Consider the following 15,414-nt stretch of genomic DNA (forward strand, 5'->3'; position numbering starts at 1 on the left):
GTGTTTTGTTGATGGTGGTGAAAAACACCGTCTCGGGCTCTGCTCCAGAATCTCAAATAAGTGGGTTGAGATCTGGTGACTGAGATTTCCATAGCATATGGTTTACATCATTTTCATGCTCATCAAACTAATAATTCTCCACTCATGCCCTGTCGCCGGGGGCATTGTCATCCTATGGGAGCATAGCCATAATGGCCGAAATAACGGACTGCCCAGCATTTTTATACATGACCCTAAGCATGATGGGATGTTAATTGCTTAATTAACTCAGAAACTACACCTGTGTGGAAGCACCTGCTTTCAATAGAATTTGTATCCCTCATTTACTCAAGTGTTACCTGTACCTAGCCAAGAAAAAATACTATTGTCTTGGAGTGAAATAATATGTATGTTAGGAATACGCAAAATAGCGTAAAGATACTGTACATATATTGTTCTTCTGCATTTGCATTAAAACAAAATGCCTTTGTGAAGTGTCTCATATCTAACCAGGCTACAAAAGGCCTGGCACTCACCCCTAAAGCAGAACATATTATCTGTCAACAGTGGGATGTGTCAATGTAATATCCTTTCTGACACCATCAGGCTTGTTTCTCTCATAGCTCTGGACCTGTCTGAAGTCATTCATCTTGTACAGGCCCAGCTACAGTATAGAACTCAACACCCAAGCACTAGCTGTTTTAAAATAGCCCGAATTACAAATTGATGATTTCTCATATCACTGCCTGGAGCATGTGAGGAGAATACCTTTCCCAAGTTAAAAAAGTAACTGAAAAATGGAGAATGAGAAAGTGAAAGTTGCTCTTTAAGATATGGGATAAGGGGGCAGAGGCAGTAGGTCATATTGAGTGAATATGGGAGAACCTATTGTAACGGCATTCAGAGGTGGAAGAAGGATCTGATGAATGTTCATGATGATTTATTCAATACGAACTGAACACTGAAATACAAAACAATAAACGATGTGAACAAAACGAAAACCGAAACAGTACCGTGTGGCCCAAAACACTCACACGGAAACAAACACCCACAAACCAAACGTGAAACCCAGGCTACCTAAGTATGATTCTCAATCAGAGACAACTAACGACACCTGCCTCTGATTGAGAACCATACTAGGCCGAACACAAAAACCAACATAGAAAAACCAACATAGACTGCCCACCCCAACTCACGCCCTGACCATACTAAAACAAAGAATAAAATAACAGAACTATGGTCAGAACGTGACACCTATAGTATAGTGATAATGCTGGTTACATTTCTACTGATAAATATGGAGCTTTTTTGATTTTTCAGGAATACCTGCAAGTTTTGTAGTAAATAATCAAATTCTGACAAGCTGTATATTGTTTTACCTAACCTTTACACTAATTGTTTTTCTGTTTATTACAATTAACAGGAAGGCTTATACAAATAAAAGATGGACAGTTTTCACCTTGCAGGTATGTCTGAAATTCCTTGATTAGTTTAGGTTAGAATCCCAGTGAAAGGGAATAAGAAGGGAGGCTCAGAGGGATGTCTAATAATTTGGCTGACATTAATATTCTGATGTTAATCTAACGAGCCTTTGATATGTCCAAACTTGAAAAGTAGCTCCAGGTTAAATTAAATCAGCATTTGTTTAATTGCAGACCACACCAGAAGCTCATTTCAAATCTCAATACTGGATATTAATTTAACTTAGGAGTAAGATATTTTGCATAAGCTTTGTACTACCTATTTCTACAAAAGAGAAAATAATATATATACATAATTGTTCTGGTCATGGGATTAAAGAGGTCTTATTTGATTAACTTATCTAATCCTACTACCTAAAAGACAGATATTTTCTACAATTCTGTTTAACAATATTAATTATATTACTCTTTTAGTGCACCTAAGGCCTAGTTTAAATGTATCTTGCACAAAGCTAGTGAGGTTAATTACATTGATAAGAGAGAAAAACAATGAAAGAGAGAGAGAGACTGATCGTTTTTTAATGATTTGAAACAGGTTAAATGTAGCGAGTAATATAGAAATACTGGAAAAAATAAGGGGTATTATAGATTAATATGCAGATCAACTACTGAGAACTCTGTCTCTTGAATGTGAAAAATGTGACATGTATAATACACTCTCTAAAGTTAATGATCTTCTTTTCCCCGGGATGATTTCCCCCCGCCTCACTTGGTGGTGAGCAGTACCTTTTAAAAGGAAATCTCTCTAATTATACAGAAAACTTTGCTGAGATGAAGGTTAGGAGGAAAATAATGAAATTGAACGACAGATAAAGAAGCGTCTTTGAAGGTTTGTGGGGGAGTAGGGGAGGAATGAGCAGGGAAACTTATCTGTGGAGGAAGAGAGGGACGATAAGCAGAACTTCCTTTTTTGTGTCATGCATTTGAATGTTTCACCGAGCAATAGATTCCCTCGTCCCTCTGGCTGTTCCTACTGTTATACCCCTTATGTTTTTCACCAGTCCATCCATGAGGAGCTGACTGAAATGTAGTTTGGGTTTACATTTACATGATACATTTGAGTCATTTAGCAGACACTCTTATCCAGAGAAACATACAGTAGTGAGTGCATTCATGTTCATACATTTTAGTACTAGTCTCCCGTGGGAATCGAACCGACTACAGGAGTGTTAGGGTTTAGATATGAGACCTTGTTCTCAAATTCAGATGTTTCCACCATCTGAAGCTTCTACTAGGCCTCCTCACAACGTATGCAACGAGTACAACAATGTACATCCATAGGTACCAGGTCAAGCCCATACTCAATCCCATTCACATGCACTATAACCAGATATTTTTAATAACTGCTTCATACACTATGATCATATCAAGTCCAATAACTTACCACAAAGTAACACCTTAATGAAAGGTAAATGATAGATAATTGATCCATTTGGATATTGAGGGATCTATGGGGTTCAAAGCCATCCTGGGAAGCCATCATCAGGAAACTCCCACCTCACTCTGGCACATCTGGCCACATTACCTCCCATCATCTGTGGGGTGTGGAGCGAGGCGTGGGGTGAGGCAGGACGGCCAATTATCCTCTCAAAAGCTCCATTTTTCAGGAGACAATCATCCGCTTCTAATTGAACACATTTCTTTTTAATGGTAGTGATATGAAGGAGGGCTGTGTCTAGAGACTGCATGGCTCAGCTGCTGCTGCCATCCATCAGCTGGGCTACAATGTCCCCACATCGCTGCTGCTGCTGTTTCAGAAAGAGGAAGTGCAGGCAGGAAGCACGCTATCCCCCTATTATTAGCAAACGCCACCTCCGGCAATCGTTTTATTCAAATTGCTTGTGCCGTATCCCAGCCCAATCAATAGAATGTATCTGCTCTATGGAAAAAGTTGATAATGGGATGAGACAGCGGAGAGAGAGTTGGTGCCCGCTCACGCTCCTCGTTTATATGGAAACTCACACAGTGGGGTTCATTACAAGTTTAGCCTGCGAGTTAGTGTCATTGAAGTGCCAGAGAGGTCCGAAGGCAGTGTTGTGTGGCATTACGTGTGGTGGAATGATGGTTGAGTTGAAGGCTAGGGTTGGTTGGCAGGGATCAGGGATGGCTTCTCCAACAGAAAAGGGACTGAACGGATCTCTTTATGGATCCTGCCACTGAAAAGAGAGAAGCAGGGCACCTAGGAGACAGCGAAGATGCTCGAGAGTCAGCAACTTCCATTCTTATCGTCCACCATCTGCTTGATTGAGTAGAAGCATTAGGTGTGCGAAGATGACAAACATCCTTTAGATATCCCAGGGAAGACCTTGGATTTTCAGGATATTTTATTCCAATCAAACTTGGCTGAATGCTGAGACACAGTTTACAGATGGCACAGGTAATCACCCATCACAGATGGCTAGTGCTTTTTATTTTACTAGGCAACTCAGTTAAGAACACATAACCCAGCCAAACACAGACAACACTGGGAAGATTGTACGCCGCCCTATGTAACTCCCAATCACGGACTGATGTGAAGCAGTTTGGATTTGAACCAGGTACTGCAGTGATGCCTCTTGCACTGAGATGCAGTGTCTTAGACTACTGCGCCAGTCAGGAGCCCTTGGTGGCTATTCACAACAAACTTCAAGGAAAGGATTGTCAACTGGAATTTGATGAGTGACGTAACCTATTACGTGGAAGAAAATAGTGTTTGGTTCACTTTGCCGGTAATAATGAATGAGGGCTTTTGCTTTCTATCTATAGGAATGGGTAACTGTCTAACCACTTCACCCTCAAAAAACCCCAACCCTCCCTCCAACCTTAAAAAACAAACTGTGTATTACACACCTCGATGCTTACCTTGGAGTACATGGCTCCATTGAGAACCTCTCCATTGCGGATCCAGATGATTGATGCGGCTGGCTTGGCGTTGTCAGCGTGGCAGGTCAGGTTTAGGGGATCTCCTGCTCTCAGGCTCACCACCGGACCACCACTGATCACTGGGTCTTCAGGAGGCACTGGAGGGAAAACAGAAAAGCATTGTGTTCTAGCTATGATGTAAACATGTAATGACATATACTTGTATACAACAACAACTGTTGTTTTCAGGTCAGCGTGTCATATGTTCACTGATAAAGGTATTGGTCAAGCATCAGACTCATCCATTGGATTGATAGAAGACATGTCTTGGACATAAGAAGGTTCATAAAAGGTGAGGTCTGCAGCTGTGTAAAACTGCCTGTTTGCTATTTTTAAATAATACCTGTACGAGGCAAGAACAGAGATATTTCTTCAAATAAAATACAGCTTTGTGAGAGACAGGCGAGGTGAGTGGTTTCAGTTTTGTTTTCCTTTTCTCTCCTGTGAAATTGAAATATCTTGTGTCCATGTTCACTGATGCAGCGATGTCAGAGGAACATTGGGCAGATGTTGGTCACGTCATACATGTGGCTTGCAAGCAACAATGGAATGAGAATAAGCTGCCTCAGAAATCCAAAGCACAGTTCAGCTTTGTGCTGTTACTGACAATGTGAATGGATGATACAGACACTGCTGCAATTTAATCATGACTTTCACATGTCCATACATGGAGACAATTGGGGCAATCAAAACTTTGAATAGAATTGACAGTTTGCCAGGGAATGGCAGTCAGTCGTCATTCACTGGAAAAAAAGACAGATAGAGGAAGATCGTGGTGGATGCAGAATGCAGGCCCCTGATTGGCACTGATTACATTCTGCTTTCTACACACATGCTGATCACCCACTTTTTATTCAACTCCCGTGAATTATTGATTGGCCTGCACACTCATTACAGTGCAGATCTGGGGCATGATGAAATCAAAGGCTACTAGCAGCTGGCATATTCGCCTGCAAGAGTGAGAGGGTCGGAGAGAGAGGGTGGCGGGGGTCTTCTGTCAAACAGCCAAGGGTTGGTATGAAAAAGGGGGAACTATGGATAGTGTGTTACACTGCTGAATGATTTTATGGATAATGGGGGTTCTACTAAGCTATATGGAACTTCTTCGGGATCGGTGTCCCTTCCACGGGACGGTTGAGCTAATGTAGGCTAATACAATTAGCATGAGGTTGAAAGTAACAATAACATTTCCAAGTACATAGACATCTGATAATGTCAGAAATATTACATTCTAACTGCACTGTCCAATTTACAGTAGCTATTACAGTAAAGGAAGAGTGCACAATTTTGAACATAAAGTTATTACTAAACAAATTAGGCACATTTGGGCAGTCTTTATTTTTTTAAATGAACTGAAATACAAAGGTTCATTGGATCGGTCTAAAACCTTAGACATACACTAGGCATATGTCACAACTCACGACTTCACAAAAGAGCCACTTTAATGTTTATTATAATTGTTTAAAATCTAAATGTGTTTTTTTTGGCAGAAATGTCTTCTGAAACATGTGCACTTTCATGTGCCTTAATAACAAACTTGTATGCCATCTGTAAATACGAATAAAATTGTTAAATTACAAACCTTGTTGGTTAAATCACAGAAAAAGTCAGCAACCTTTCCACTAGCCATGATTGGCTGAGATAATGGATGGGATGGACATGCCGAGAGAGGAGTTCAGATTGGTCGGCCAAATTGAAGGCTTCTGTCTATTTGAGCTGGTCAGTCTGTGTTGGTAATCCTGTCGACGTGGCTTTAAAAAAATGTATTGTGTAGTGGAGCTGCATAAGTGTTGCTCTCCACCTTCTGGAGGATCGAGATTTGAAATCAGTGGAATTGGAGTATGATCGCTAAAGAGATGGAGAAAACACATGTCTCCGGATTACATCTTCAAACTAAGGGCAACCGTGGCATGGCATCTGTGACATGGAGACTCGTCCATCATCCATGATGTATACGGGTAAGATTGTACCTAGCTAACACTAGACTTTTTCAGATATGACACGTTTAAAAAGTTTTGACAGAAAGTGGTTTCATTTCAAGCTAAAATGTACTGTTAGCTTGCTAGCTAACGTTAGCTGGCTGGCTCCCTAGCTAACGTAAAGTGTATAACATTATTATTTGTATCCCAGAACTGTTTGCTTGGCTAGTTAGAGCCTAATGTTAGCTAGCTAACATTGAACATGGTTGGTTAGCTCCCAGCAGATTCATGCAGAATATTATCTGAGAGATATAAGAAAGATCAAGATTTTTTTTATTTTAAATATGTATTCAAGCCCTTATTTTTGTCACTAAACAGTATCCATATACTGTAGGTGGATGTGGTGGATTGAGACGCATCGAATGCTAAAAAACAGATATTTCTAGCTTAAACTGACAGATATTTGTGAGGATTTGTTTATTATGCTAATTCAATTCCTGCTGGGGTGTGGACCTTAGGGGGTTACAGATGCAGCCCAGGATCTTAGGCACAACACATTTGTAACATATTGTACGATTTGTATTCAAAACATATGCGAAATTGCAAAATAAATAACATTGTATAAAAAAAAAAAAAAAACGTAATATATCATACGGAATAGATGTAGTACACAATTGGATGACGTACTATAGTGTACAAAAAACAGGGACCTGTTTTGCCTCCAGCACCACTTTCAAAACTACTGGCTGAAATTATACTAACGTTCCAGATATCACTTTAATGGTTGGTCTTCCGTTCATGTTTGAGCTTTACAGTACTAAACAATCCATTTTCAGCAGGATCTACACTTTCAACCATTCCTCAGAAACAATGAGCACTGCCTAGTTAACATCCTATGGGAGTCATAGTAGACCTGTGGACACGAGCCTACCAGACAAGCTAAATCACTTCTATGCTCTCTTCGAGGCAAGCAACACTGAGGCATGCATGAGAGCATCAACTGTTCAAGGTGACTGTGTGATCATGCTCTCCGTAGCCAACGTGAGTAAGACCTTTAAACAGGTCAAGATACACAAGGCTGCGTGGCCAGAAGGATAACCAGGACACGTGCTCCGGGCATGTGCTGACCAACTGGCAGGTGTCTCCACTGACATTTTCAACATGTCTCTGATTAAGTCTGTAATACCAACATGTTTCAAGCAGACCACCATAGTCCCTGTGCCCAAGAACACAAAGGCAACCTACCTAAATGACTACAGACCCGTAGCACTCACATCTGTAGCCATGAAGTGCTTTGAAAGGTTGGTAATGGCTCACATCAACACCATTATCCTAGAAACCCTAGACCCCACTCCATTTTGCATACCGCCCAAACAGACCCACAGATGATGCAATCTCTATTGCACTCCACACTGCCCTTTCCCACCTGGACAAAAATAACACTTATGTGAGAATGCTATTCATTGACAACAGCTCAGCGTTCAACACCATAGTACCCTCAAAGCTAATCACTAAGCTAATGATCCTGGGACTAAACACATCCCTCTGTGACTGGTTCCTGGACTTCCTGACGGACCACCCCAGGTGGTGAGGGTAGGTAGCAACACATCTGCCACGCTGATCCTCAACACTGGAGCTCCCTAGGGGTGCGTGCTCAGTCTCCTCCTGTACTCACCTCCTGTACTGCATGGCCAGGCACGACTCCAACACCATCATTAAGTTTGCAGATGACACAACAGTGGTAGGCCTGATCACCGACAACGACGAGACAGCCTATAGGTCAGAGACCTGGCTGGGTGGTGTCAGAAAAACAACCTATCCCTCAATGTAACCAAGACTAAGGAGATTATTATGGACTACAAGGAAAGGAGGACCGAGAACGCCCCCATTTTCATCGACGGGGCTGTAGTAGAGCAGGTTGAGAGCTTCAAGTTCCTTGGTGTCCACATCAACAACAAACTAGAATGGTCCAAACACACCAAGACAGTTGTGAAGAGGGCACGACAAAGCCTTTTCCCCTCAGGAAACTAAAAAGATTTGGCGTGGGTCCTGAGATCCTCAAAAGGTTCTACAGCTGCAACATCGAGAGCATCACTGCCTGGTACGGCAACTGATCGGCCTCTGACCGCAAGGCACTACAGAGGGTAGTACGTACGGCCCAGTACATCACTGGGGCTAAGCTGCCTTCCATCCAGGACCTCTACACCAGGTGGTGTCAGAGGAAGGCCCTAAAAATTGTAAAAGACCCAGCCACCCCAGTCATAGACTGTTCTCTCTACTACAGCATGGCAAGCGGTACCGGAGTGCCAAGTCTAGGACAAAAAGGCTTCTCAACAGTTTTTACCCCCAAGCCATGAGACTCCTGAACAGGTAATCAAATGGCTACCCAGACTATTTGCATTGTGTGCCCCCCAACCCCTCTTTTTACACTGCTGCTCTACTCTGTTTATCATATATGCATAGTCACTTTAACTATACATTCATGTACATTCTACTTCAATTGGGCCGACCAACCAGTGCTCCCGCACAGTGGCTAACCAGGCTATCTGCATTGTGTCCCACCCACCACCCACCAAACCCTCTTTTACTCTGATGCTACTCTCTGTTCATCATATATGCATAGTCACTTTAACCATATCTACATGTACATACTACCTCAATCAGCCTGACTAACCGGTGTCTGTATGTAGCCTCGCTACTTTTATAGCCTCGCTACTGTATATAGCCTGTCTTTTTACTGTTGTTTTATTTCTTTACCTACCTATTGTTCACCTAATACCTTTTTTTGCACTATTGGTTAGAGCCTATTAGTAAGCATTTCACTGTAAGGTCTACACCTGTTGTATTTAGCGCACGTGACAAATAACCTTTGAATTGATTTGACAAAGTTTGAGATTGTGCAACAGGCGAGCACTGGGGAAATGGGCTGCTTTTCTGCTTCGCCAGTTGAGTCCGGACTTGTGGAACCTTGTGACTCAAATCTCAGGAAAATCTCCAACCTGTTTCTAGACCAGAACCATTGACACATTCCTGCCTCTTCAAATGCCTCTGGCAACAGTGATATAGTGTGCAACCTTTTATTTGTACAGAACATTTTGCAGTTATTTCATGACTTTTTGACCTGGTGTTCTTCATGATGCAAAGTTACACGAGTTTGTGGAATTTAGAAATGCTGGGTCTTATTTAGAAGACAAAGATATTTGCGTATCTGAACCAATGGACATACATTGTGGTATGGTAATATTGTGGTGTGAGATTGGAAACAAGCTTTATCCTCATTTGTCACCAGAATTAGAGAAGCCCTGTCTGATCAGCTTGCATACTGACCAACCAACCATCTCATTTGTTTATGAAAATATGAATAATAGTGAGGAACAGAGATGGAGAGATGATAGTAGCTTCCAGACATCCAGTGTTATTGGCTTGCTGTCAGTGCTCACTCAATGCTGCTGAAACATTAATTAACTGTCAAGTTGTTTGAGGTATGCAAGGCTCCCATCTTCTGAAGGGCCAATTGAGAGGAAAACCTGCTTCATTTGGAGTTCGCTGAGAGCCTAACACTATGTGACTGACGACAGCGCAGACATGCATATTAAAGATGGAGTAAGTGGGTTGTGGATTCAGGCTGGTATTGACTGTCACCACTCCAGTCACAATACCAGGACATCAAGGAAGAGCAATGGCTGTGAACTAATATAAGCTAAATGTGTTGACGTTCTACCGTAGAACATGACAGCTCAAGGCTTACAGAAACCACATACCCACTTGGTGCACACTGGTTGAATCAACGTTGTTTCCACGTCATTTCAATGAAATTATGTTGGTCCAATGTGGAATAGACATTGAATTGATGTCTGTGCCCAGTAGGTACAGTACGGCCAGGAAGTGGTGCGATGCAGAATGTGAAAGAGTGTAATTGTTTAAAGGCTATTTCCAACCCATCTCCTAGAGACATTATTGACCCATCTTGGCCTGTAAAACTGATAATAGTTTAGCCTTTAACCATCCATAAGGTTTCCATCAGAGAGGATCTAAGTGCCGCTGTAGTGAAGGTTAACATTTAATGCATGGAAAACTCCAAACGCAGAGGTCCACGGCAGCGCACACAGATTGTCGTTACGCTTTTGAGTCGTGTGCTCTGCTCTGGGAGACAGGCGGTGTTGTGTCAAGGCTGGATGGAAAACAGACAAAGAGGAGAAAGACACGCTTGGCTGCCTCCGACAGGCCTTTTTTCATTTCCACCATGTGTCTGATGTCTGTCACAAGGATGACACAGAGGATCTCTGAGTAGAATGAGAACCAGTGTCATCTCTTTGCTAACTGATTTGCACAGGTGGCATGCTCTCCATCTGCACACCTCAATCTTCCACTGTGGGTTCCCCATTTAGGGACGCAGGGGCAATCCCCTCACAAAACAAAAGGCTCACTCAGACGTACTGTAAGTACTGCCTGAACAAACAATGGGCAGGTAGTTTACCTCAACCTATGTACATCACATGCCATTGATATACGACTGTACATTTCACAGTGGACTTTCTACAGTGGACAATGAAGCAACATTAAAGAGTAGCCTATTCTGAGTCACAGTGTAACTCCCAGGACAGTTATAAAAGGAGGTGTTACTCCAGTTCCCTGTCTCTCTCACCCTCTCCATACAGGGCTTCTGTTAAGTCATCTCTCCACCACCATCCCTCTTGCGGGCCGGTCTGACAGCCGCACAAAGGCCTCGAACCCTGCCAGTCATCATCATTACAGGCCTGCTTGCAAACTCGGCAGCCCCTAATGGTTCCAAATTAGCCCTTTACTGTGGCCCCGCGATGGATTTCTCACGAGCCGGTCAGCGGCTCGGATTGATCGCTCCTCTTTAATTACCAGCTGGCTCGTTGAAATCCTTTCTCTTTCCCCACTTTTCTCTGGGAGAGTATAATGCAATATCACACCACACACTTCCACACACATACAAACACACACCCTGTTCAATAGTTTCTCAACCAGGTTGGAGAGCAAAAAACATCCTCTTGTTGTCTGAGATAGGGAGTGGAAGAGATGTTCTGTGAGTTTTCTTTAAAGGAGTAGATCAACCAAGAAAGGATTAGTTATGTAGTATGTGTTCTTGTCTTACTTGTCTCATACTGCTAGTTTCCCTGTTTTTCCTCCCTGCTCACGAGGAGGGATGTCAAGCATGTATTAACATTTTACCTCTAAATGTACTTTGCTATTACTTTTTCTCACCTTTAATGATTATCTGGAGGGTTATTGTGTGCCTGTCTGTCACTTTTCCGTGGCCATCAGACGTGTACCAGTTAATTTCACATATTTATGCTCCAAGCAACATTTTTCAGGGAGTGAGACTATTAGATGAGTTTGGAGGGGGCACACAGTCTTACATTAGCCCAGCCCTCCGCCTCAGATAAGAGATTCCATTGAAGTTCATTAAAGGAGCACTGGAGTTTAATGGAATTGCATCGCCCCTTCCTGAGAGAGATAACACCAGGGGTTGTTTAATGTTTTTGCCCAATCCAGAGCTCAGAGCCATGTTTTACCGCAAAACTCAGAGCAGGCTCGGGAGAGGAAGTCAGGTCCGATTGATTGTGTTTTAGTGAGATCATTTACTTTTAGTGTATAATCAAAAATATCTATAAATGAGACTGAGGCATACAGTATGGATTTGTAATGAAGAAAACAGTGTGGGCCAGTAAGTCTGTCATGATCAGGGCTTGTCTGAATAAACCTTGTGTATAAACCTGCCCTGTGTCCTGAAAGACATTTCAATACCTCAGAACCTCTGGGATTAGCCTGGTCTGAGAAAACACCTTGATGGCGCCAGTCTATTACCATTGGGGCTCTGCTGATGGTGGACAATCTGAGTCATAAACAGCCAGACCCAGGCTGGGAAACATTCTCCATGCAGCATGTAGTCCTATACACAGCCATCCAGGAGCAGGAGATTTGGTTGAAAAGGCAATTTGGAGGTGAGTGAATGAGAGGGGTAACCTCAGAAGGAGCTTTGAGATGGGGGAAGGAATGGGAAAGGAAGGGGGGACTGGAAATGCAGCGTGCACAGTGCTGTGCTTCTGCCGAGGTGTCTGGAACAAAAATGGGTTGGCTTGCCTGGTCGGTTTTGGCGGAATGCTCGCGCCAGCAGCCTGTCACCCCAATGCGACGGCGCCGTGGCAGCTTGCAGAGATTGTGATCGATATATCACAAAAGAGAAGGGCGAAAAGAACTATCCATCGCAGGTGGAAGACAAGAGACATATGTGGCTCACTGGCCCAAAACACAGGCCTATTCAATTGCTGTCACCATCCACCTGTTTGGAGGCCACAAGATTCTGCCTCACACAGACTGTCTCTATCTCTCCCTCTCTGGTAATACCATCTGTGTTAGTTTTACTTTCTTTTTTTATTTTAAGATGTGTGCATGAATAATGCCTATCCAAAGTATCACAGTGGACCCTATCCTTATGAGACGACAGATGATCAGGGATTAATGTGAGTCAAGGTTTGACTGTGTGTGTGTGTGTTTGTCTGTGTGTGTGTGTGCGTGTGTTTGTGAGCGTGCGTGTGTGGGTGCTGACCCACACAGGGAGAGTGAAGAGAGGGATGGGGATGTTTTCTGGAGACATGGGAGGAGTGGTGAGATGCCAGACTTGTCAGCAGCGTGCAGAGACAGCTTCGTCACAGAGCAGCGATTTGCAGCGCCAAAGCTGCTCTTCACAGATTGAGAGGGCACTAACGTGTTTGTGTGTGTTTGTGTGTGTGTGTGTTTATTTGTGAGTAGCTATGTTGCTGTCATTTTGCATGAAATGTAAAAGCAGGCCCGTATTAAATGTTATGGAAATGCTTTGTTCTTTGCAGTGTGTCAATCAATCGCTCACCTCCTCCAGTTCTAGATTTGTTTCAGTCAATAATCATTTTCGTTACGATAATTTATTACTGAACATATATGTAATTTAAAATATTTCAAAAACACAGCTGTGTGTGTGTTTGAAAAAGTACCCTTGCCTATTAAAACTCACTCAAACCCCAAAACATACCCTACCTGCAATCTGTTGGTATTAACATAGAGTCATTGATATTATAGATGGTCTGACTTTGTCTTAGATCTCAGACAAGTCAGTAATGTACTTTAATGTAAATCAGGGTAGTGTGAGCAGAATAATGTAAATGGTAGAGACATATTTCTAACTAAATGACTGCTGATCAGGGGTTCTTATCTGGCCCTACTTGAGCGACAATGCTTGGCTAGAGCCAAATTGACTTTTGTGAGAGATAAATTAGTTACATACAGAACACAAGTACACTTAAACTGATAAATGAGGTGTTTCAACATTTCCTTTCAAGACTTTGCAATTTTGTCATGCACAGTCATGTAGCATCATTCAGAGATATAGAGAAAGGGAGAAAGAGAGAGCAGGTAGTAAAAACAGTTTCAATAATTAGTTGGAGAGGTAAAAGTGGTGGCAATAGAAATACTGCTATCATCGTGACTGCTACTGGAAGCCAATCAACGTGCATTCTCGCCCTTGGGCTTCTTCAGTAAGGCATTCACTTTGTGTCCCTTCTGTTTTCATACAGTGCATCTACTTTGAAATGCTTTATTCAGTAAAGCATAAGTGGGATTCAGTGGATGGAACTACAGGAGACATGGGGACAAATACTGCTTCATGTTTGTGTCTTGTTATCAAAGCACAATGCTCCTCATGAAGTTGCCCTTCGGTTCAGTGTCGAGATTTCAAAACAGTTCCTTGAGTGAGACAAAACGTTTGAAGGACACATTTTCATTAAAATGTTGAGCTTTTATTTCCTTTGTCTATCACTGTTTTAAAGTTATCCTTCATAAAATAGAAATTGCAATGTAATAGAATAAACATATGACTGAACCTTTTTAAAGTTGAATATTGAGGCACTTCAGTAGAGAGACACATCACTAAGATATCATGCTAGGAAGACCCTGCGGTGCAGAGCAGCATTGTTTGGTCCAACACTATTGGAGAAATCTAGTGAATGACCTACACTGTGTGTTAAAGTCAAATAAGTCACCGGCTCAGTCCCATGACTGGATAAGTACATTTTTCTGAGGACAAAGAAATGACAGAATGATGAGGTGGATTCTAAGGTAAAAATAACAAAGGGTCACGCTGAACAGACACTCAATCATTTCACCACAGATGAAAAACTAGACATAAGAAAAGAGCTGGGCTCCAAGCAGCAACAGGAGGACACTGGGAAGCCAACTATCTGTGCACAGTTAGATATAACTTGATTTTCTCCTTCCAACGTCATGCTGCGAGGCACACCATGACCCCTGGCACTGTGCAAGGCTGGACCAGCCGTAGAATAATAATCAACAAGCTTTCATGGAAAATGTCATTTTTTGCCTCTGAAAAAAAAGATTTTCAAAGGCAAGTCAGAACTCAACATAGCTGATTGCCCTTTCTTGTCTTTGGCTGCTCCAAAGAGAAATGTTTAGCAATTTGGAAGGAAGTGTTTTATCAGATCTCAAGTTTTGCTCTCTTGCAATTAAAAGTTAATAATCAGAGTGCCTCTGGACGCTCTCTAAAGTGACAAACAAGGGTAGAAGACTGTCTGGAACATTACAGCTCTAAGACCTGCTATTTACCGTTATTAATTCCATGCTAAGGAAACTTGATCTTCCCATAGCAGTGTGACTGTAATTAATAATTAGCTTGACAGCAAATGAAAACTGAGGACAGATCTAGCTCTGGTATTTTCTTTGGAATTAATCTGCAGCAAAGTAAATATTTCCTAATGAGCAATATCAAAACATAATTTCCCAGAGAATACTTATGAATGTATTAGGGCCTTGTGGCATTACTTTGTATCACTTTAATATAGTTTTCATCTTGGACGGCAATATATGTACTAATCAGACAGGACTACGACCTTGCAGTAACGAGCAAGAACAAACGAGGAACGGGGAAGGAACAATAAAGGAACACATAAGCGATTGATGAGGACTGAAGGTTCATTAGAAGACCTGTCGGTGGATGAATGGCAATGAGCTCTCTAAATGTCACAGTCGAGTCAACAGCAGACCTCATCACTCGATGTAGGCCTACTCTGAAAACAGCAGCAATAACTCTTTCTCCATCGCTAAATGGTAAATGTTGC

The 15,414-nt window shown here is 42.2% G+C and overlaps 1 protein-coding gene across 1 annotated transcript in view; it reads right to left on the reverse strand.

The window, feature by feature from the left end:
- kirrel3b (kirre like nephrin family adhesion molecule 3b) overlaps window positions 1-15,414 on the reverse strand; it is a 212,673-nt gene that overhangs the window by 41,474 nt on the left and 155,785 nt on the right. The window contains exon 4 of the mRNA XM_029681287.2: window positions 4,302-4,459. Coding sequence (XP_029537147.2) covers window positions 4,302-4,459 — 158 coding nt within the window. The remainder of the gene's footprint in view (window positions 1-4,301; window positions 4,460-15,414) is intronic.

Source organism: Oncorhynchus nerka, linkage group LG14, assembly GCF_034236695.1.
Source record: "Oncorhynchus nerka isolate Pitt River linkage group LG14, Oner_Uvic_2.0, whole genome shotgun sequence".
Classification (NCBI taxonomy): domain Eukaryota; kingdom Metazoa; phylum Chordata; class Actinopteri; order Salmoniformes; family Salmonidae; genus Oncorhynchus; species Oncorhynchus nerka.